This window comes from Ranitomeya imitator, chromosome 1 (genome assembly GCF_032444005.1).
Source record: "Ranitomeya imitator isolate aRanImi1 chromosome 1, aRanImi1.pri, whole genome shotgun sequence".
In the NCBI taxonomy this organism is placed as follows: Eukaryota; Metazoa; Chordata; class Amphibia; order Anura; family Dendrobatidae; genus Ranitomeya; species Ranitomeya imitator.
The window spans coordinates 107,050,155-107,074,948 of NC_091282.1; the positions used below are offsets into that span (position 1 = coordinate 107,050,155).

At 45.0% G+C, this 24,794-nt stretch overlaps 1 protein-coding gene across 1 annotated transcript in view; it reads right to left on the reverse strand.

Moving 5' to 3' along the window:
• LOC138657631 (interleukin-6 receptor subunit beta-like) overlaps window positions 1-22,618 on the reverse strand; it is a 129,215-nt gene extending 106,597 nt beyond the window's left edge. The window contains exons 1-3 of the mRNA XM_069745366.1: window positions 22,489-22,618; window positions 7,073-7,125; window positions 4,987-5,034 (exon numbers count right to left, since the gene is read on the reverse strand). Coding sequence (XP_069601467.1) covers window positions 4,987-5,034; window positions 7,073-7,121 — 97 coding nt within the window. The 5' untranslated portion in view covers window positions 7,122-7,125; window positions 22,489-22,618. The remainder of the gene's footprint in view (window positions 1-4,986; window positions 5,035-7,072; window positions 7,126-22,488) is intronic.
• Between the last annotated feature and the right edge of the window lie 2,176 nt (window positions 22,619-24,794).

Below are 24,794 nucleotides of genomic sequence, written 5' to 3' on the forward strand. Positions count from 1 at the left end.
CAAAGCCACGGAAGTTGGCACAAATTGCAGGAAGTAGTATTCTAGGCAATTATATATTAGATACACATAATTGTCAACTTGTACCTTTCACATGTGCAATTGTAATCAAAATTAATCATCATCACCCCGTTGCAAATTAGGTTTATTGGTAAAATGTACAAACTTTCTGCCATTTGCAACACAGCAATGAAACAAGAGCAATGTAAATATGACAAGGTGGTTTCTCAATATTCATCTCAGTCTACGAATTATTTACACCCTTGATGATAAGCATTTTTAGTATTAGTAGAGCACCTTTAGCTGTTATGACCTGCTGGGAATGTGATGCATAGCCAGACATGAGTTTCTAGCTGCAACCTGAGGAATCTTAGCCAATTCCTCATGGGCATTGACCTCCGGTTCTATACACCCTATTTGGACATTTTAGGGGCCATGCCCCATTTTGAGCTATAGCAGAGAGCGACTGATGGACTAGTGCCAAATATGTAAAGCTATTCTTCTAATACTGCCTGCATAACCAGGATTATTCCTTAGTCAAAATCAGCTTTTCGCTGGGGGTCTCAAGCGTGATTCTCAGCTTAAAGAGGCTGTAAGAGACTGACAAGACAACACTTATTTGTACTATGTAAGCCCTGTTTAAGGTTGGATTCACAAATCTGTGCATTGCGATTCCAGCACTGTCTGCTATGCATTGACCGGCCGTGAGTCTGGGTTCGGACCACCGATCTGTGAAACCAGCCTAAGCAGGAGCTTAGATGACTTTACTACTACGGGAGTGTACCCTAGTTATATTTCGCATTAGCAGATCATTTCACCTAAACCATTCTTACTGTTCGGCCTCATCCCTTCTTGGTATTGTTTCAAACATCATATTCTCATAAGAAGAAAGTTATCCTCTAAGTTATCCAGACTCTATACATACATGTGCCTATACTGTAGATCAGCATATACAGGAAAGTCATTCACCCTATTGATATAATTCATGTTTTTTTCTTTTACAATTTGGATTATTATCTTGCTACTACTTATAATGTACCTAACCAGACATTAGCGATATCTGTATCACCTTACTTCCCAGTGACAGACCCGAAAAGGAAATTGCTTTATTGCTTTCTTGAAAGTGAGACTGAGAATCTGAGGCTTGTGGGTGTTTAGATTTCCATTTCTCACTTTATCGAAGAAAAGGAAGATTTTCTATCTCTATCAGATCGTGTACAAAGCGGGGTGAGAAGCCAAGTGACATTTGCTGGGAGAGTTGTGAACTATGTGGCTCCCTTTACTTTGGAAAAAGTCCATATGTACATGATACAAAGTGGGATAAAGGTTTGCTCCAATACTTTTATCATGATGACCTATTCCAAGGATTGATCATCAATATCAGATTGGAGGGGTTCGGATGTTAGCAGTTGCAGAGTTGAACAGCACATCTTCATCAATTGTGTGTGGCCGCTGCCGGGTACTGCAGATCTACTGTCTTCTATTCACTTGAATAGGGGCGGATGTGCAGTCCTTGGCAGTGATAACAGCTTATCAGTAGGGGGTGCTTGGTGTCTGACCGACGTCTATCTGATATTTCTGACCCATCTTTGGGATAGATCAATGTAAAAGTAGAGGAGCAACTTTTTAAGCTTCCCAACAATATACACATAGACCCCAATGCCATTCAATGATTATGTGGCAGTGTTTTATGGGGTATACTTAGAAGCTAGTTGGAAGTGTGTCTGATCTGCTGGTGCTTGCAACCCAATAGACTGGAAATCAGGACGACAACAAATAGTTATAATAATATGCAGACATTCCCCTCATGAATAGTAAGCTGAAAGTAGAGATGAACGAATTTGATTGGGTCAGGGATTATTCAGCAAGCTATAGCTTCTACCCAACGCGACTTCCTTCTGTAATTTCTCTGATACCACCCCATGAAACTGTAAAGCTGATTTTAGATTATTTTTGGACAAACAAACTTTTTGCTCAATGAGCGGGATTTTAAAACCATCTCTAAAACCCTCTATCAACAAGTCAGCTGCTGATGCATCTGGGTATCTAGCCAAAAAAAACCTCCATCGCGTCTAACTTAACTGGCGTCTCCCCTTTTTTCAGCTGAGTCCCCCCTTCTTGACTTACCTCCTTTGAAATATTTTGCCGCTCCATGCATGCCCCAGCAAGCTCAGTATTTATAAGCCAAAATCCAGGAGTGGGAAAAAAATACAGAAGTGGTGATCTGTTTCTAATATACTTTTCCTCTGATTGTTTTACTCCAAGTTTTAGCTTACAAATAACATTCAAAAATAGTAAGGTATTGGTCGATACAAAGTCTTGACAAGGTTGGCGCACACTGTTGGTGGTATGGTGGCCCATTCCTCCATGCAGATCTCCTCTAGAGCAGTGATATTTTGGGCCTGTCGCTGGGCAACAGTGACTTTCAACTCCCTCCAAAGGTTTTCTAGGCCACTCCAGGACCTTCATATGCTTCTTACGAAGCCACTCCTTTGTTGCTCTGGCGGTGTGCTTGGGATCATTATCATGCTAAAAGACCCTTCCACGTTTCATCTTCAATGCCCTTGCTGATGGAAGGAGGTTTGCACTCAAAATCTCATGATACATGGCCCCATTCATTCTTTCATGTACACAGATGAGTCGTCCTGGTCCCATTGCAGAGAAACAGCCCCAAAGCATGATGTTGCCACCCCCATGCTTTACAGTAGGTATGGTGTTCTTTGGATGCAATTCTTTGGATGCAAGTTTTGTTTCTACCAAACAGTTCTACTTTGGTTTCATCAGACTATATGACATTTTCCCAATACTCTTCTGAATAATCCAAATGCTCTCTAGCAAACTTCAGATGGGCCCGGACATGTACTGGCTTAAGCAGGGGGACATGTCTGGCACTGCAGGATCTGAGTCCCTTGCGGCGTAGTGTGTTACTGATGGTAGCCTTTGTTATGGTGGTCCCAGCTCTATGCAGTTCATTCACTAGGTCCCCCGTGTGGTTCTAGGATTTTTGCTCACCGTTCTTGTGATCATTTTTACCCCACAGGGTGAGATCTTGCTTGAAGCCCCAGATCAAGGGAGATTATCAGTGGTCTTGTATGTCTTCCATTTTCTTATTATTGTTCCCACAGTTGGTTTCATCACACCTAGCTGCTTGCCTATTGCAGATTCAGTCTTCCCAGCCTGGTGCAGGGCTACAATTTTGTTTCTGGTGTCCTTCGACAGCTCTTTGGTCTTCACCATAGCAGAGTTTGGAGTGTGACTGTTTGAGGTTGGGGACAGGTGTCTTTTATACTGATAACAAGTTCAAACAGGTGCCATTACTACAGGTAATGAGTGGAGGACAGAGGAGCCTCTTAAAGAATAAGTTACAGATCTGTGAGAGCCAGAAATCTTGCATGTTTTTAGGTGACCAAATACTTATTTTCCACCATAATTTGCAAAATAAATCTCGCCAAATCAGACAAGGTGATTTTCTGGATTTATTTTCTCAAGTTGACTCTCATAGTTGTGGTCTACCTATGATGTCATTTACAGGCCTCTCTCATCTTTTTAAGTGGGAGAACTTGCACAATTGGTGGATAACTAAATACGTTTTTCCCCACTGTATGTAAACTTTTGACTTTGCAGTAGGTAATAAAAATGTCTTAAAACATTATCTCTCTCATTATTCTGGCATTTGGCAAATATTAATAATTATGGTAATCCTAATTGACTTAAAACGGTAAAGGTTTATTCTGATTTCATGTCAGATATTCAGAAAAACAGGCATATGTGTCTTTTCATATAATGTATGTAAACTTCTGGCTTCCACTGTGTATATATATATATATATATATATATATATATATAGCAGCACTCCATATTCTTTTTAGTGATATGCAGGATTTATTCAGACCCACATGTCTGGGCAACGTTTCGGCTCCAAATGAGCCTTTCTCAAGCAGTGAGTGTATCCCCATATTACATATATATAGACCTTTTAACCATCCCCTAATCATAGCCAATTAAAGTGCAATATAACAACATCATATGTATTACAAATCTTTGCAATTTTCATAAAGTGCTTAAGTGCCAATAGAGTCCTGTGCTTATGTACTTATAAATAGATTCTTACATCTTTCTGTCAAGTTATCAACTGTCCATCTAATCATTTGTTCATTTATATATTACTTCTTACCCCCGGAGGGACACGCTCGTCATGGAGGACAACATACACGCTGTTTGGCGTCCTACTGTTTTTACTGCGCATGTCCGAGCGCTTCTAAACACGTCACACGCATGTGTTGGATTGGAGGCCAATCAGAAGCCTGTATCTGGCATCTGTAAATAGGCGCATGCGCAAAAGCGCCTATTTTTGCCATTTTGTTTGTGGCATGTTCATACACCATACATCTCTGGGCGCATCCTTCATGATAGCCCACAAACCCATCTGTGTATTGCATGGCGCATGCGTGATGGCAGCAAATATCGCCATCTATAGTGTGGCATTTAGCTCTTATGCTTTTAAAAAAAAGTTTTAATCTTTTAATAATAATTAGAATCCACATCACCGGCGGTAGAAGTATATTATGCCCTTTATTGAACAATGCGGTGATGTGGATTCTAATAATTATTAATAGATTAAAATGTTTTTTTAAAGCATAAGAGCTAAATGGCCTAATATGGAGTGCTGCCTACTTTTTTGAACTGTATGGACTAAGGACAACCAGTGGACAGGCTGTTTGAGGGCTTTGCACCCGAAGATAAGCAAAGGATTTGTGCTGTTCCTTTTTTTGTTAATATATGTATATACACAGAGATTGGTTTTCCCATAGGGAAATCCTAAAAATTTGCCATATTTAAAGCCCAGATTTGAGAAACATTTGAAAACCATTGCTCTAATTGGTTAAATAGTTAAAAATAATGAATCAGGACACGGTTACCGTGCATTACAGGAAGCATTGACAATACAGAACAGATCATTGACATTCATTAAATTATAGCCTAACTTACCTGGAGACACATGACAATCTAAGATATCACCACAGCTTTCTGTGATTCCTATGAGAATAAGAGCACTGTCATTATTAGAAGAAAGCATGTCACCTGCTCAAAACTATCCAGTTTTCTGAAACATTTACTTCTCGGTTACTCCTGTGTTTAACTATTTTCCTGCAGAAGAAACCAGACTGTATTCCTGTGATAAACCGTTTCCCTGCTGGAACATACTCATTTTCTATTCCTGTGTGTGTCCACATAATCTGCGATTAACCTGTTGGTCTGCTGTCCTGGGACTCACTGATCCATGTGTCATGAATAATTCCGCTACACCATCGCCTCTGATCTGTGTTGCTTATTCTGACCTACGGCTTAGAGAATTTACCTTCCCAACTGAGCCCATAACACAGATCCAAAACACTTGTGCCAAATTCCTTCACCCTGTTCTCACAGCAGTAAAAATTCTGCTATTTCTCAATTAAGGCTCCTTTCACACTAGCGTCGGAATCTCCCCGTCGCAATGCGTCGGGGAGAGATTCCGACGCTAGCGTTTGCTGCATTGCACAAGGGGTGCAGCGGATGCATTTTTCCGGCGCATCCGCTGCCCCATTGTGAGGTGCGGGGAGGTGGGGGCGGAGTTCCGGCCGCGCATGCGTGGTCGGAAAAAGCGGTCCGTCAGGAGAAAAAAACGTTACATGTAGGGTTTTTTCTCCCGACGGTCCGCCAAAGCACGACGCATCCGTCGCAAGACAGATGCGAAGTGTGGCAATCCGTCGCAAATGCGTCGTCAATAGAAGTCTATGGGGAAAAAACGCATCCTGCAAGCACTTTTGCAGGATGCGTTTTTTCTGCAAAACCACGCATTGTGACAGATTTAAAAAACGCTAGTGTGAAAGTACCCTAAAGATCCCTATATTTCCATCCTGAAACTACCCTTCTGTCATCAGATGGATATTGTCAGGCTCACTCAACTGCAGGTCAGAGTGGATCCACATACCCAGTTATTTCTCACAGCCGGTTGGAAGGTATGTCAACCAGCAATGACGTCAACAACAACCTATTGTATCCAACAAGCAAGGCAGGACACACAGGAAGCCCAATTGTATTGTGCACGGCAAATCAACCTACGATTACAGAGACACAACACTGGCACTGTGTATGGAGTATTATTGAAAAATTGAAGAAATGGTACCTGTTGGTATAAGTACAATGCTTAGGAGTACATTCACATTGTGGTCATTAACAGACAGAACGTAGGTTAAAATAAATGAGCAAATACCCTGCAGTAAGTAAATAATCATGTCAGTTAGAAGGTCCCCGGTACCAACAGGAGATGTTGAGGTGGAGGCAAGTCGAGTAGAATGGAGTTAAGGACTGATAATTCACTGGACAAGAGGGAACATCATCTGCAGGGGATTCTGTCTCACTCTGTGTGCCGCAACCGCATGTATCCGAATTGCACAGTAGCTGTAACCGGTCCCATGGATGGGGAAATAACAAGGACTACGAACAAGTGAGTAAGAAAGCACCTCGCCACAGCACATCACACTCAACTCTGATTCCTGCTTAGAAGAGGGGTTTCAGGGCAAAGAGATCTCAGTTCCTGCCCTATGCCCCCCTTCATACCCAATCAGGATAGACCCTAACTCTAGTAGATCACCTCGCTATGTGCCAGCAGGCTTCAAAATAGACAGAGGCAGAGCAGGACCCAGATCCCACCAGTGTCAAGTACCATCCTGATTGGGTCACCTTGTTGCAGTGGGATGGCTTTTACACTGTTTTGATCAAAATAATGTCAACTAAGTACACTATGCTATTTACGTATAATATTACTATTTATTTACTTACTGCAAGGTATTTGCTCATTTGTTTCTCTCCTAGGTTCTGGAGGATTGGGCAGGGTACATCATGCTATGAATAGAGTGTGGCTGTAAGTAATGATTGTAACAAATTATTACTAACATTATTATATCTATATTTTAGACAAAAAATATGTTTTTAATTAACTGCACACCTGTGTCAAAATGTGACTCACCATAATCATTGTAAATTCTAAATTGCCAAGTTCTCATAGGGTGGAAGACAAACAATATCATCTTACCTGTCACAAGGTGGACGGCGAACAGTAGCGCCAAAATGTGTTTCATCATTTTCCTGAAAGTAAGATGGAAGGGATAATATAATTAACCATTATAGTACAGTGGGTACGGAAAGTATTCAGACCCCTTTAAATTTTTCAATCTTTGTTTCATTGCAGCCATTTGGTAAATTCAAAAAAGTTCATTTTTTTCTCATTAATGTACACTCTGCACCACATCTTGACTGAAAAAAACCCAGAAATTTAGAAATTATTGCAAATTTATTTAAAGAGAAAAACTGAAATATCACATGGTCGTAAGTAATTCAGACCCTTTGCTCAGTATTGAATAGAAGCACCTTTTGAGCTAGTGCAGCCATGAGTCTTCTTGGGAATGATGCAACAAGTTTTCACACCTGGATTTGGGGATCCTTTGCCATTCTTACTTGCAGATCCTCTATCCTCTACAGTTTCATCAGGTTGGATGGTGAACGTTGGTGGACAGCCATTTTCAGGTCTCTTCGGAGATTGGGTTTAGGTCAGGGCTCTGGCTTGGCCATTTAAGAATGGTCACAGAGTTGTTCTGAAGCCACTCCATTGTTATTTTAGCTGTGTGCATATGGCAGTAGCATAGCTACCGGCGCAGAGGTTGCGGTTGTCCACAGCCCCGCTCTCTGAGGGGGCCCACCCGGAGCTACGCTATAGCTCGCCGATACAGTTACATTCTGTGGCAGAGCAGGGAGAATCGATCTCCCTGCTCTGCCGCCCGGCCGCTATGGGGCCCCTCAGCAGGCGAGGGCCCAGTGCTAGCAGTGGGCCCCCCGCCCGTCATCGCAAGGTCAGCTGTACCGGCAATTAGCAGATACAGCTGACCGCTATGCCCCTTCTCCCATCATCCCCCTGCCAGCATCTGACGTCACTGATGCTGACACTGACAGCGGGCGAGATGATGTCACTACCCGGAGCCTGCTGTCAGGAGATAAGCGGGCGCTCAGAGCAGCGGAGGAACCAGGAAGAAGAGAGATGAATATTTATTTATTTATTTGGGGGGCTGCCTTATACTACAGGGTCTGCCTATAGGGGTGCTGCCTTATACTACAGGGTTTGCCTATAGGGGTGCTGCCTTATACTACAGGGTCTGCTTATGGGGTGCTGGCTTATACTAAAGGGTCTGCCTATGGGGGTGCTGCCTTATACTACAGGGTCTGCCTGTGGGGTGCTGCCTTATAAAACAGGGTCTGCCTATGGGGATGCTGTCTTATACTACAGGGTCTGCCTTGGGGGTGCTGCCTTATACTACAGGGTCTGCTTATGGGGGTGCTGCCTTATACTACAGGGTCTGCCTGTGGGGTTGCCTTATACTACAGGGTCTGCCTATAGGGATGCTGCTTTATACTACAGGGTCTGCCTGTGGGGTGCTGCCTTATACTACAGGGACTGTCTATAGAGGTGCTGCTTTATACTACAGTCTGCCTTGTGCTATAGTCTGCCTATGGGGGTCAGTATACTGTGTGGGGGTACCTTACAGTGCGGAGGTATCATGTTATGTATAGTAGAGCATCATACTGTGTATAGGGGAGCTATACATGGGGGGAGCCTCAGGACATTATTAAATGTAAAGTAGGCACTTATTGTTATAGGGGAACTCAGGTTACTGTGACTGTCAAAGGGGCACACAGGGCAATATTACTTTCTAGGGGGCAAAATGTTTGCACTGTTTTCTAGGGCACTTGCACCTGGCATTACTATATTATGGAGGGTTACTTTTGAATTTAGAGGGCACAGAGAATCACATAACAGGTGCAGTAATAGGGTCACATATGGCAGCAGCGGCTCAGTATTTGGACATCAGCAGGATGAGGAGTTTGTGCAGGTTGGGAATAGATGGTGATAGCTGGAATGTGAGAAGTGAAATGTGTCTTTGTCACCATCTGTAACTGTGCTGTGATGTCTTATATGTTCTGTAGGACTGGTATCTACCACTGACCATATGGCGGTAATATCTATGTTGGTCTTTATATAGAGATTATGTTCAGTAACAGCGTGGTCATCTGCTGAGGTTCTCCTCCACTATTAGGGCACGTCACCGAGTTGTAATCAAGGTTACCTAGTTAGGGGCCCACTCAGGAGTTTCGCCCTCCCCCCTCCCCCCGAACCAAAACCCTAGCTACGCCTCTGGCTTAGGGTCATTGTCTTGTTGGAAGGTAAACCTTCAGCCAAGTCTGAGGTCCAGAGCACTCTTGAAGAGGTTTTCATCCAGGATATCTTTGTACTTGGCCAGATTCATGTTTCCTTCAATGGCAACCAGTCGTCCTATCCCTGCAGCTGAAAAACACCCCCATAGCACAATGCTGCCACCACCATGTTTCACTGTTGGGATTGTATTGGGCAGGTGATGAGCAGTGCCTGATTTTCTCCACACATACTGCTTAGAGTTATCACCAAAAAAGTCTATTGTCATCTCATCAGACCAAAGAATCGTATTTCTCAAAGTCTGACAGTCCTTCATGTGTTTTTTTTTGTTGCAAACTCTATATGCGGGCTTTCATATGTCTTGCACTGAGGAGAGGCTTCCGTCGGGCCACTCTGCCATAAAGGCCTGACTGGCGGAGGGCTGCAGTGATAGTTGACTTTGTGGAACTTTCTTCCTTCTCCCTACTGCATCTCTGGAGCTCAGCCACATTGATCTTGGGGTTCTTCTTTACCTCTCTCACCAAGGCTCTTCCTCCACGATTGATCAGTTTGGCTGGACAGCCAGGTCTAGGAAGACTTCTGGTGGTCCCAAACTTCTTCCATTTAAGGATTATGGAGGCCAATCTGCTCTTAGGAACCTTGAGTACTGCAAAAATTCATTTGCAACCTTGCCCAGATCTGTGCCTTGCCACAATTCTGTCTCTGAGCTCCTTGGCCAGTTCCTTTGACCTCATGATTCTAATTTGGTCTGATATGCACTGTGAGCTGTGAGGTCTTATTATATAGACAGATGTGTGCCTTTCCAAATCAAGTCCTATCAGTTTAATTAAACACAGCTGGACTCAAATGAAGGAGTAGGACCATCTCAAGGAGAATCACAAGGAAATGGACAGCAGGTGTGTGATGAGGGAACAGCCGCCATCTTGGAACAGGCATGCTATCAGATTGGCGTGACTCCATTTTGTCTCCTGGACACAGGAGTGCTCCTGGACCCCCACCTTTGCTAATGAATAGAGTTCCTATTAGTATGCTAACGGGCTGAGCTCAGGGTAAACTGTAGACGGTAGTTCAAAGCCCCATGAGGAAACCACGCCACCAGGGGGCTTGGAAATGCTTGGGGGCTTAATTAAAACACGCATGCCAAGTGGCCACTGGATACACATCTATTATGGCAGCCCAGCCAAACCGTCTCCAACATGGAATTGTGAATTATGGACGCATCGTCCGAGGTACAGGCTCATAAAAAATATTCTCCTTACCCTAAAGAAATGGTGCATCTAATAGTGCGATTCCCGTGGCGGTGGGAGGTCTGAAACCCGAGATATAGGGATCAGCCTCCCACAGGGACCGAATGGGTCCAGGTTTGATCCCAGTACGACCGGCAGAACAAACCACAGGCGCTGGTACTGCACGTGTGCTGATCCGATCATCCTGAGAGAAGTTATCCCATTTATTAGATATTGGAATAAATCTTGCAGGGAGACAGAGGGGGTGGAGATTGCTAAGCCCACCCAGCTGCAGGCAGGGGGGCTCAGCCAGGTACAAGAAGAAGCTGAGGTCACTGGGAGGCTCTCACTCCACAGAAGAAGATGATGATGATGACATCTTAAGGAACAGGGTATGCCAGCCAGAGGGGAGCAAGCACATGCTTTCTGGGGGCTGCCCGGCAACTAAGTTTTTGGACCTGCGGAATGCTATGCCCCCGGCTTCCACAAGCGACCTTCGACCTGGTAAATTGACCTCCAGCTTTATACCTTTAAGCCTTGTATTATTGTTGTTATATTGTACTCTGACGGTAACTCTTGATATATTGTGATTGTATATTTCTTGTAATTATCTAGTGCGCCCTTAAGGCAATTAAATCATAAATTAATTTTGGGCTGATCCTTTTACTCTGATTGCGAATCTTAGAATACCCAGGGTGGGTAACAGGGCAGTCTCCCCGGCGGCCATTTGCTCTAGGTGCAGTCCCTTTACTGGCCTGAGAGACAAAGGGGGCGCCGGAGAGCTGTGCCTGTGTAGTGACGTCACGGATTGGTGACGTGGTAGGAAGGGGTAATCCTTCACAGTGGTGGCAGCGGTGGGATGGAGATTTGGCCACCCCTGGAGTGTCGGCCATTGAGTATGTTGTGCGCTTCCGGGACAGAATGACGGCCTTGACGCAGCTGGTGCATGACAATATGGCCCAGGCCCAAGCTGACCAGAAGCGGTGGTACGACCAGAATGCTTGTGAGAGGACCTACCAGGTGGGTCAAAAGGTGTGGGTACTGGTCCCCGTCCCACAAAACAAGCTTCAGGCAGCCTGGGAGGGTCCATACCTCGTGCACCAGCAGCTCAACGCCGTCACCTATCTGGTCACCCTGGACCACGCCCGTGGAAGGAGGAAGGCCTTCCACGTGAACATGATGAAAGCACATCATGAGCGGGAGGCTTGTGCCCACCCAGTGTGCAACCTCCCGGAGGAAGGGGAGGTAGAAACCCTCCTGGATCTGCTTACCCAAGTCAAGGCGGGTGGATCCATCGAGGATGTGGAGGTTGGCCACCAGCTTTCGGAGGACCAACGTTCCCAGCTGGGGGTCACCCTACACCCCTTTCGGGAGCTGTTTAGCAGCCTGCCCGGAAGGACTGAGGCAGCCGTCCACGATGTGGACACCGGCAATCACCCCCCGATCCGGCGTTCAGCATATCGGGTCTCTCTCGAGGTGCAGCAGCACATGCGCCAAGAGATAGACGAGATGCTGAAGCTGGGGGTGATCCAAGCATCCAACAGCGCGTGGGCTTCGCCGGTAGTCCTCGTCCCTAAAAAGGACCGGACTACGCGGTTCTGCGTGGACTACCGGGGGCTCAACGCTGTGACGGTCACCGATGCGTACCCAATGCCGCGCATCGATGACCTGCTCGATCAGCTGGCCGGGGCCAAGTACCTGACCATCATGGATCTGAGCAGGGGATATTGGCAGATTCCCCTGACCCCTAAGGCACGGGAACGCTCTGCCTTTATCACCCCATTTGGACTGTACGAGTCCACGGTGATGCCCTTCGGCATGAAGAATGCCCCTGCCACTTTTCAGCGGATGGTCAACACGCTGCTCAAGGGTCTGGAAGGGTATGCGACTGCGTACCTGGATGACATTGCCATCTTCAGTCCCACCTGGGAAGATCACCTACAGCACCTGGCGCAGGTGTTGGGGAGGATCCAGAGGGCAGGGTTGACCATTAAGCCGGAAAAGTGCCAGCTGGGTATGAGTGAGGTCCAGTACCTGGGACACCGGGTAGGTGGGGGAGCTCTGAAGCCAGAGCCCGGGAAGGTGGATGCCATCACCTCCTGGCCCTCCCCCAGGACCAAGAAGCAGGTGATGTCCTTCTTGGGGACGGCCGGGTACTATAGGAGGTTTGTTCCACACTATAGCACCCTGGCCAAGCCCCTGACGGACCTCACCAAGAAGAAGCTGCCCGTCGCAGTCGACTGGACAGTCGCCTGCGAGACAGCTTTCCAGGCGCTCAAAACCGCCTTGTCTAGCTCTCCTGTACTACAGGCAGCCGACTTCACGCGGCCGTTCGTAGTACAGACCGACGCCAGTGACTTTGGCCTCGGTGCTGTGCTCAGCCAGGTCGACACTACGGGACATGAACACCCCGTTTTGTACCTGAGCCGGAAGCTCCTGCCGAGGGAAGTGGCCTATTCCACGATGGAGAAGGAATGTCTGGCAATTGTATGGGCCCTGCAACGTCTGCAGCCATACTTGTACGGACGCCACTTCACCGTGGAAACAGACCACAACCCCCTCAGCTGGTTACACTCGGTCTCTGGGACGAATGGGAGGTTGCTACGCTGGAGCCTGGCTCTCCAGCAGTATCACTTCAGCATCCGCCACAGAAGTGGCAGAGACCATGGTAATGCTGATGGGTTGTCCCGGCAAGGAGAAGGTGTGGAAGGGCGCATGGGGGAACACAGGAATGTGATGCCCCCTAGCGCCCTCTAAAGCAGGGAGGTGTGATGAGGGAACAGCCGCCATCTTGGAACAGGCATGCTATCAGATTGGCGTGACTCCATTTTGTCTCCTGGACACAGGAGTGCTCCTGGACCCCCACCTTTGCTAATGAATAGAGTTCCTATTAGTATGCTAACGGGCTGAGCTCAGGGTAAACTGTAGACGGTAGTTCAAAGCCCCATGAGGAAACCACGCCACCAGGGGGCTTGGAAATGCTTGGGGGCTTAATTAAAACACGCATGCCAAGTGGCCACTGGATACACATCTATTATGGCAGCCCAGCCAAACCGTCTCCAACATGGAATTGTGAATTATGGACGCATCGTCCGAGGTACAGGCTCATAAAAAATATTCTCCTTACCCTAAAGAAATGGTGCATCTAATAGTGCGATTCCCGTGGCGGTGGGAGGTCTGAAACCCGAGATATAGGGATCAGCCTCCCACAGGGACCGAATGGGTCCAGGTTTGATCCCAGTACGACCGGCAGAACAAACCACAGGCGCTGGTACTGCACGTGTGCTGATCCGATCATCCTGAGAGAAGTTATCCCATTTATTAGATATTGGAATAAATCTTGCAGGGAGACAGAGGGGGTGGAGATTGCTAAGCCCACCCAGCTGCAGGCAGGGGGGCTCAGCCAGGTACAAGAAGAAGCTGAGGTCACTGGGAGGCTCTCACTCCACAGAAGAAGATGATGATGATGACATCTTAAGGAACAGGGTATGCCAGCCAGAGGGGAGCAAGCACATGCTTTCTGGGGGCTGCCCGGCAACTAAGTTTTTGGACCTGCGGAATGCTATGCCCCCGGCTTCCACAAGCGACCTTCGACCTGGTAAATTGACCTCCAGCTTTATACCTTTAAGCCTTGTATTATTGTTGTTATATTGTACTCTGACGGTAACTCTTGATATATTGTGATTGTATATTTCTTGTAATTATCTAGTGCGCCCTTAAGGCAATTAAATCATAAATTAATTTTGGGCTGATCCTTTTACTCTGATTGCGAATCTTAGAATACCCAGGGTGGGTAACAGGGCAGTCTCCCCGGCGGCCATTTGCTCTAGGTGCAGTCCCTTTACTGGCCTGAGAGACAAAGGGGGCGCCGGAGAGCTGTGCCTGTGTAGTGACGTCACGGATTGGTGACGTGGTAGGAAGGGGTAATCCTTCACAGTGTCTAGGAAGACTTCTGGTGGTCCCAAACTTCTTCCATTTAAGGATTATGGAGGCCAATCTGCTCTTAGGAACCTTGAGTACTGCAAAAATTCATTTGCAACCTTGCCCAGATCTGTGCCTTGCCACAATTCTGTCTCTGAGCTCCTTGGCCAGTTCCTTTGACCTCATGATTCTAATTTGGTCTGATATGCACTGTGAGCTGTGAGGTCTTATTATATAGACAGATGTGTGCCTTTCCAAATCAAGTCCTATCAGTTTAATTAAACACAGCTGGACTCAAATGAAGGAGTAGGACCATCTCAAGGAGAATCACAAGGAAATGGACAGCAGGTGACTTAAATATGGGCATATAAGGACAACATTTGCAAAGAGTTTGTATGTTCTCCCCGTGTTTGCGTGGGTTTCCTCCGGGCACTCCGATTTCCTCCCACATTCAAAAGACATACTGATAGGGAATTTAGATTGTGAGCCCCTTTGGGGACAGTGATGATAATGTCTGTAAAGCGCTGTGGAATATGTTAGCGCTATGTAAAAATAAAAAAGAAGAAAAAGGAGTGTCATAGCAAAGGGTCTGAATACTTATGACCATGTGATATTTCAGTTTTTCTTTTTTAATAAATTTGCAAAAATGTTTACATTTCTGTTTTTTTTCAGTCAAGATGGGGTGCAGAGTGTACATTAACCCCTCTGTGACCTTAGACGTACTATCCCGTCGAGGTGCCCTGGGCTTATCTGACCCTGGACGGGATAGTACGTCATAGCGATCGGCAGCGCTCACGGGGGGAGCGCCGCCGATCGCGGCCGGGTGTCAGCTGCTTATCGCAGCTGACATCCGGCACTATGTGCCAGGAGCGGTCACGGACCACCCCCGGCACATTAACCCCTGGCACACCGCAATCAAACATGATCGCGATGTGCCAGCGGTGCAGGGAAGCACCGCGCAGGGAGGGGGCTCCCTGCGGGCTTCCCTGAGCCCCCCGCAGCAACGCGATGTGATCGCGTTGCTGCGAGGGTCTTTCCTCCCTCCCTGCTTGTTCCAGGCCCGGATCCAAGATGGCCACGGATCCGGGTCCTGCAGGGAGGGAGGTGGCTTCACAGAGCCTGCTCAGAGCAGGCACTGTGAAGCCTGCAGCGCTGCATGTCAGATCAGTGATCTGACAGAGTGCTATGCAAACTGTCAGATCACTGATCTGTGATGTCCCCCCCTGGGACAAAGTAAAAAAGTAAAAAAAAAAAATTCCAAATGTGTAAAAACAAAAAAATATATATATTCCAAAATAATGAAAAAAAAAAAATATTATTCCCATAAATACATTTCTTCATCTAAATAAAAAAAAAAACCAATAAAAGTGCACATATTTAGTATCGCCGCGTCCGTAACGACCCGACCTATAAAACTGTCCCACTAGTTAACCCCTTCAGTAAACACCGTAAGAAAAAAAAAACGAGGCAAAAAACAACGCTTTATTATCATACCGCCGAACAAAAAGTGGAATAACACGCGATCAAAAAGACAGATATAAATAACCATGGTACCGCTGAAAACGTCATCTTGTCCCACAAAAAACGAGCTGCCATACAGCATCATCAGCAAAAAAATAAAAAAGTTATAGTCCTGAGAATAAAGCGATGCAAAAATAATTATTTTTTCTGTAAAATAGTTTTTATCATATAAAAGCGCCAAAACATAAAAAAATGATATAAATGAGGTATCGCTGTAATCGTACTGACCCGAAGAATAAAACTGCTTTATCAATTTTACCAAACGCGGAACGGTACAAAACGCCTCCCCCAATAGAAATTCATGAATAGCTGGTTTTTGGTCATTCTTCCTCACAAAAATCGGAATAAAAAGCGATCAAAAAATGTCACGTGCCCGAAAATGTTTTCAATAAAAATGTCAACTCGTCCCGCAAAAAACAAGACCTCACATGACTCTGTGGACCAAAATATGGAAAAATTATAGCTCTCAAAATGTGGTATTGCAAAAAATATTTTTTGCAATAAAAAGCGTCTTTCAGTGTGTGACGGCTGCCAATCATAAAAATCCGCTAAAAAACTCGCTATAAAAGTAAATCAAACCCCCCTTCATCACCCCCTTAGTTAGGGAAAAATTAAAAAAATGTATTTATTTCCATTTTCCCATTAGGGCTAGGGTTAGGGCTAGGGCTAGGGTTAGGGCTAGGGTTAGGGCTAGGGTTAGGGCTAGGGTTAGGATTTGGGCTAGGGTTAGGGTTAGGGCTAGAGTTAGGGCAAGGATTAGGGTTAGGGCTAGGGTTAGGGCTAGGGTTAGGGCTAGGGTTAGGGTTGGGGCTACAGTTAGGGTTGGGGCTAAAGTTAGGGTTAGGGTTTAGATTACATTTACAGTTGGGAATAGGGTTGGGATTAGGGTTAGGGGTGTGTCAGGGTTAGAGGTGTGGTTAGGGTTACCGTTGGAATTAGGGTTAGGGGTGTGTTTAGATTAGGGTTTCAGTTATAATTGGGGGGTTTCCACTGTTTCGGCACATCAGGGGCTCTCCAATCACGACATGGCGGCCGATCTCAATTCCAGCCAATTCTGCGTTGAAAAAGTAAAACAGTGCTCCTTCCCTTCCGAGCTCTCCCGTGTGCCCAAACAGGGGTTTATCCCAACATATGGGGTATCAGCGTACTCAGGACAAATAGGACAACAACTTTTGTGGTCCAATTTCTCCTGTTACCCTTGAGAAAATACAAAACTGGGGGCTAAAAAATAATTTTTGAGGGAAAACAAAAAGATTTTTTATTTTTACGGCTCTGCGTTATAAACTGTAGTGAAACACTTGGGGGTTCAAAGTTCTCACAACAAATCTAGATAAGTTCATTGAGGGGTCTAGTTTCCAATATGGGGTCACTTGTGGGGGGTTTCTACTGTTTAGGTACATTAGGGGCTCTGCAAACCCAATGTGATGCCTGCAGACCAATCCATCTAAGTCTGCATTCCAAATGATGCTCCTTCTCTTCCGAGCCCTCCCATGCGCCCAAACGGTGGTTCCCCCCCACATATCGGGTATCAGCGTACTCAGGACAAATTGGACAACAATATTTAGGGTCCAATTTCTCCTGCTAACCTTGGAAAAATACAAAACTGGGGGCTAAAATATAATTTTTGTGGAAAAAAAAATATTTTTTATTTGCACGGCTCTGCGTTATAAACTGTAGTGAAATACTTGGGGGTTCAAAGCTCTCACAACACATCAAGATGAGTTCCTTAGGGGGTCTACTTTCCAAAATGGTGTCACTTGTGGGGGGTTTCTACTGTTTAGGTACATTAAGGGCTCTGCAAACGCAATGTGACGCCTGCAGACCAATCCATCTAAGTCTGCATTCCAAATGATGCTCCTTCCCTTCCGAGCCCTCCCATGCGCCCAAACGGTGGTTCCCCCCCACATATCGGGTATCAGCGTACTCAGGACAAATTGGACAACAACATTTAGGGTCCAATTTCTCCTGCTAACCTTGGAAAAATACAAAACTGGGGGCTAAAATATAATTTTTGTGGAAAAAAAATATTTTTCATTTGCACGGCTCTGCGTTATAAACTGTAGTGAAATACTTGGGGGTTCAAAGCTCTCACAACACCTCAAGATGAGTTCCTTAGGGGGTATACTTTCCAAAATGGTGTCACTTGTGGGGGTTTCTACTGTTTAGGTACATTAGGGGCTCTGCAAACGCAATGTGACGCCTGCAGACCATTCCATCTAAGTCTGCATTCCAAATGGCGCTCCTTCCCTTCCGAGCCCTCCCATGCGCCCAAACGGTGGTTCCCCCCCCACATATGGGGTATCAGCGTACTCAGGACAAATTGGACAATAACTTTTGGGGTCCAATTTCTCCTGTTACCCTAGGGAAAATACAAAACTGGGGGCTAAAAAATAATTTTTGTGGGAAAAAAATTTTGTTTTATTTTTATGGCTCTGCATTATAAACTTCTGTGAAGCCCTTGGTGGGTCAAAGTGCTCACCACACATCCAGATAAGTTCCTTAGGGGGTCTACTTTCCAAAATGGTGTCACTTGTGGGGGGTTTCAATGTTTAGGCACATCAGTGGCTCTCCAAACGCAACATGGCGTCCCATCTCAATTCCTGTCAATTTTGCATTGAAAAGTCAAACGGCGCTCCTTCCCTTCCGAGCTCTCCCATGCGCCCAAACAGTGGTTTACTGCCACATATGGGGTATCAGCATACTCAGGACAAATTGGACAACAACCTTTGAGGTCCAATTTCTTCTCTTACCCTTGGAAAAATAAAAAATTGGGGGCAAAAATATAATTTTTGTGAAAAAATATGATTTTTTATTTTTACGGTTCTGCATTATAAACTTCTGTGAAGCACTTGGTGGGTCAAAGTGCTCACCACACCTCTAGATAAGTTCCTTAGGGGGTCTACTTTCCAAAATGGTGTCACTTGTGGGGGGTTTCAATGCTTAGGCACATCAGTGGCTCTCCAAACGCAACATGGCGTCCCATCTCAATTCCTGTCAATTTTGCATTGAAAAGTCAAACGGCGCTCCTTCCCTTCCGAGCTCTCCCATGCGCCCAAACAGTGGTTTACTGCCACATATGGGATATCAGCGTACTCAGGACAAATTGGACAACAACTTTTGGGGTCCATTTTCTCCTGTTACCCTTGGTAAAATAAAACAAATTGGAGCTGAAGTAAATTTTTTGTGTAAAAAAGTTAAATGTTCATTTTTATTTAAACATTCCAAAAATTCCTATTAAACACCTGAAGGGTTAATAAACTTCTTGAATGTGGTTTTGAGCACCTTGAGGGGTGCAGTTTTTAGAATGGTGTCACACTTGGGTATTTTCTATCATATAGACCCCTCAAAATGACTTCAAATGAGATGTGGTCCCTAAAAAAAAATGGTTTTGTAAAAATGAGAAATTGCTGGTCAACTTTTAACCCTTATAACTCCCTAACAAAAAAAAAATTTGGTTCCAAAATTATGCTGATGTAAAGGAGACATGTGGGAAATGTTACTTATTAAGTATTTTGTGTGACATATCTCTGTGATTTAATTGCATAAAAATTCAAAGTTTGAAAATTGCGAAATTTTCCAAATTTTCGCCAAATTTCCGTTTTTTTCACAAATAAACGCAGGTACTATCAAAGAAATTTTACCACTATCATGACGTACAATATGTCACGAGAAAACAATGTCAGAATCACTGGGATCCGTTGAAGCGTTCCAGAGTTATAACCTCATAAAGGGACAGTGGTCAGAATTGTAAAAATTGGCCTGGTCATTGACGTGCAAACCACCCTTGGGGGTAAAGGGGTTAATGAGAAAAAAACAACTTTTTTTGAATTTACCAAATGGCTGCAATGAAACAAAGAGTGAAAAATTTAAAGGGGTCTGAATACTTTCCGTACCCACTGTGCATATACAGGTCCTTCTCAAAAAATTAGCATATAGTGTTAAATTTCATTATTTACCATAATGTAATGATTACAATTAAACTTTCATATATTATAGATTCATTATCCACCAACTGAAATTTGTCAGGTCTTATATTGTTTTAATACTGATGATTTTGGCATACAACTCCTGATAACCCAAAAAACCTGTCTCAATAAATTAGCATATCAAGAAAAGGTTCTCTAAACGACCTATTACCCTAATCTTCTGAATCAACTAATTAACTCTAAACACATGCAAAAGATACCTGAGGCTTTTATAAACTCCCTGCCTGGTTCATTACTCAAAACCCCCATCATGGGTAAGACTAGCGACCTGACAGATGTCAAGAAGGCCATCATTGACACCCTCAAGCAAGAGGGTAAGACCCAGAAAGAAATTTCTCAACAAATAGGCTGTTCCCAGAGTGCTGTATCAAGGCACCTCAATGGTAAGTCTGTTGGAAGGAAACAATGTGGCAGAAAACGCTGTACAACGAGAAGAGGAGACCGGACCCTGAGGAAGATTGTGGAGAAGGACCGATTCCAGACCTTGGGGAACCTGAGGAAGCAGTGGACTGAGTCTGGTGTGGAAACATCCAGAGCCACCGTGCACAGGCGTGTGCAGGAAATGGGCTACAGGTGCCGCATTCCCCAGGTAAAGCCACTTTTGAGCTACAGAGAAGCAGCACTGGACTGTTGCTAAGTGGTCCCAAGTACTTTTTTCTGATGAAAGCAAATTTTGCATGTCATTCGAAAATCAAGGTGCCAGAGTCTGGAGGAAGACTGGGGAGAAGGAAATGCCAAAATGCCTGAAGTCCAGTGTCAAGTACCCACAGTCAGTGATGGTGTGGGGTGCCATGTCAGCTGCTGGTGTTGGTCCACTGTGTCTCATCAAGGGCAGGGTCAATGCAGCTAGCTATCAGGAGATTTTGGAGCACTTCATGCTTCCATCGGCTGAAATGCTTTATGGAGATGAAGATTTCATTTTTCAGCACGACCTGGCACCTGCTCACAGTGCCAAAACCACTGGTAAATGGTTTACTGACCATGGTATTACTGTGCTCAATTGGCCTGCCAACTCTCCTGACCTGAACCCCATAGAGAATCTGTGGGATATTGTGAAGAGAAAGTTGAGAGACGCAAGACCCAACACTCTGGATGAGCTTAAGGCCGCTATTGAAGCATCCTGGGCCTCCATAACATCTCAGCAGTGTCACAGGCTGATTGCCTCCATGCCACGCCGCATTGAAGCAGTCATTTCTGCCAAAGGATTCCCGACCAAGTATTGAGTGCATAACTGAACATTATTATTTGATGGTTTTTTTGTTTGTTATTAAAAAAACACTTTTATTTGATTGGATGGGTGAAATATGCTAATTTATTGAGACAGGTTTTTTGGGTTATCAGGAGTTGTATGCCAAAATCATCAGTATTAAAACAATAAAAGACCTGACAAATTTCAGTTGGTGGATAATGAATCTATAATATATGAAAGTTTAATTGTAATCATTACATTATGGTAAATAATGAAATTTAACACTATATGCTAATTTTTTGAGAAGGACCTGTATATAAAAAATCAAGTTAATTTGCTAATTGCTGAGGACTGACCACTGGGACCCCCAACAATCTTGAGATTGGGATCTAACTGGACTAACTAATCCTGAAATCTAACTGGAACCCCTGAAAATGATGTTTTGCAGCCCCATCTTGTATGGAGTGGAATGTGCATGCTCAACCTATGCTCCATTCATTGTCTATGGAATTGCCTTTTTAAGGCAGTGTCATAGACCTATGAATAAAGCGGAGGTTGAGCATGTGCCCCTCTGATCCATCAGGACAGGCTGCAAAGTCATGTTCATGAAGTTCCAAAACCCTGATCTTGGAATGCTGGGGGACCCAGTGGTGGATCTTCACAGATCAATAACTTATCCCCTATAGTACAGATAGGAGAAACATGACTTTTTGAAATAATCCTTTGATATGATTATCCCATCCAGTCATGAATGACTCAGATAACCATTTTCTGGTTGCCTGTAATTTTTCAGACCTATTATTGTGTTTTGCAGAGACTTCTAAAACATATTTTTAAGGTCAGGATAAAAAACAAACATCAACATTGTTTTAAAAGATGTAATAAGAAATAGTAGCCTACACCTCATTAATATTTAAAGGGATGTTCCATGAATGACTATTTTTGAGTTCCAGAACCCATCCGGCATTTGTTGCAAAAAGGTGGTGAAGTAGGGAAGAGTTGGCTCTTATCTTTTGTGATTATTGTCTGTGGGACTTATGTAATAATCAAACAAATGCACTCAGCCTCTGTAACATAGACTATAATAGGGAAAAATGTATGCAGACCAGACCAATACTTCTTTTTTTTTTCTTGCTCTCCTAAAGGAAAATCACAGGACTACAAGTCTCAAAACAGTTTAAAGCTCCAGCTATACATCAATGATGGCATATACCAGCCATATTCCTTTTTAGGATAATAAAAATATATTTTAAAACTTAACATTTAGATTTTAAAATAAACGTTTGAAAATGTAAAGTTTATTATGTTTCAATTTTTTTTTATTTAATTGACAATAACGTCATCTTATCATTATATATAGTAACTAGACACTAAGCTATATAATCTATACAATTCCCCACTTACCTTTTGCCACACGTCAGCCACACGTTCACGTACTTATTGGGGAGCTGAATTCTCCAGATCTCAGCTGGTTTTGCATAGTTTAACACATAAGATCTGCTATATGATAGCAATCTGCTTGCATAAGGTACGTGTTCTGATATCTATCTGTATCAAACAAAAAGTCCCTGTCTCTGCTTCCCCAGAGTAGATATGACAATGACAGGGTACGTCCCTCATAGCATATCACGCTCCCAGTGATTGGTCTTTTCTTTAATATTTCCGTTCATAGGGCTCTATAAATAAAATGCAATGTAATACATTACAAAAGGCACAGGAAATACACATCCATAACCGAGCTAGTCGCACTGTCCACATAGGCACAAAGTGGGCAATGCGCCAAGACAGACTGGCAATGATCACCTATCCAAAGAATGGGTAGGATAGGGTCCCAAAGCCAGGAGGACTTGTAGGCCTCCTCATACTGCAGAATTGCCTTACCATTTGTGCCACAACTTTTTAAAACTACACCTATCTCTATTCATTATTGGCATTCACTACTGGTCACCACTATGCAGAGGCGTAGCTAGGGTTTTGGTTCAGGGGGGGCGAAACTTCTGAGTGGGCCCCTAACCAGGTAACCTTGATTACAACTCGGTGACGTGCCCTAATACTGGAGGAGAACCTTAGCACATGACCGCGCTGTTACTGAAGATAATCTCAATATAAAGACCAATTAGGATATTACCGCCATATGGTCAGTGGTAGATACCAGCCCTACAGAACATATAACAGATCACAGCACAGTCACAGATAATGTCTTACCGCTGACGTCCTTTCTGATGGAATCGTTCACTTTTCCCGACTTTTCCATCTGGCCCAGACCGACATGACAACTTCTTCCAGCTACAACTCGTCTGCAGAGAATACAACAAAGACACATTTCACTTCTCATATTCCAGCCCTATCACCATCTATTCCCAACCTGCATGAACCCCTCATCCTGCTGATATCCCAATACTGAGCCGCTGCTGTCGTATTTGTGTCCCTATTACTGCACCTGCTACCCCAATACTGAGCCGCTGCTGTCGTATGTGTCCCTATTACTGCACCTGCTACCCAAATACTGAGCTGCTGCTGTCGTATGTGTCCCTATTACTGCACCTGATACCCCAATACTGAGCCGCTGCTGCCGTATGTGTCCCTATTACTGCCCCTAATATTCCAATACTGAGCCACTGCTGCTGTATGTGACCCTATTACTGCACCTGATACCCCAATACTGAGCCGCTGCTGCCGTATGTGTGCCTATTGCTGCACCTGATAACCCAATACTGAGCCGCTGCTGCCATATGTGTCCCTATTACTGCACCTGATACCCCAATACTGAGCCTCTGCTGCCGTATGTGTCCCTATTACTGCACCTGATACCCCAATACAGAGCCTCTGCTGCCGTATGTGTCCCTATTACTGCACCTGATACCCCAATACTGAGCCTCTGCTGCCGTATATGTCCCTATTACTGCACCTGATACCCCAATACTGAGCCGCTGCTGTCGTTTGTGTCCCTATTACTGCCCCTGATATCCCAATACTGAGCCGCTGCTGCCGTATGTGTGCCTATTACTGCACCTGATACCCCAATACTGAGCCTCTGCTGCCGTATGTGTCCCTATTACTGCACCTGATACCCCAATACTGAGCCGCTGCTGCCATATGTGACCCTATTACTGCACCTGATATCCCAATACTGAGCCGCTGCTGCCATGTGTCCCTATTACTGCACCTGATACCCCAATACTGAGCCGCTGCTGCCGTATGTGTCCCTATTACTGCCCCTGATATCCCAATACTGAGACGCTGCTGTCGTTTGTGTCCCTATTACTGCACCTGATACCCCAATACTGAGCCGCTGCTGCCATAGGTGTCCCTATTACTGCCCCTGATATCCCAATACTGAGCTGCTGCTGCCGTATGTGTCCCTATTACTGCACCTGATACCCCAATACTGAGCCACTCCTGCCATGTGTCCCTATTACTGCCCCTGATACCCCAATGCTGAGCCTCTGCTGCCGTATGTGTCCCTATTACTGCACCTGATACCCCAATACTGAGCTGCTGCTGCCGTATGCGTCCCTATTACTCCACCTGATACTCCAATACTGAGCCGCTGCTGCTGCATGTGTCCCTATTACTGCACCTGATACCCCAATACTGAGCCGCTGCTGCCATATGTGTCCCTAATACTGCACCTGATACCTCAATACTGAGCCGCTGCTGCTGCATGTGTCCCTATTACTGCCTCTGATACCCCAATACTGAGCCGCTGC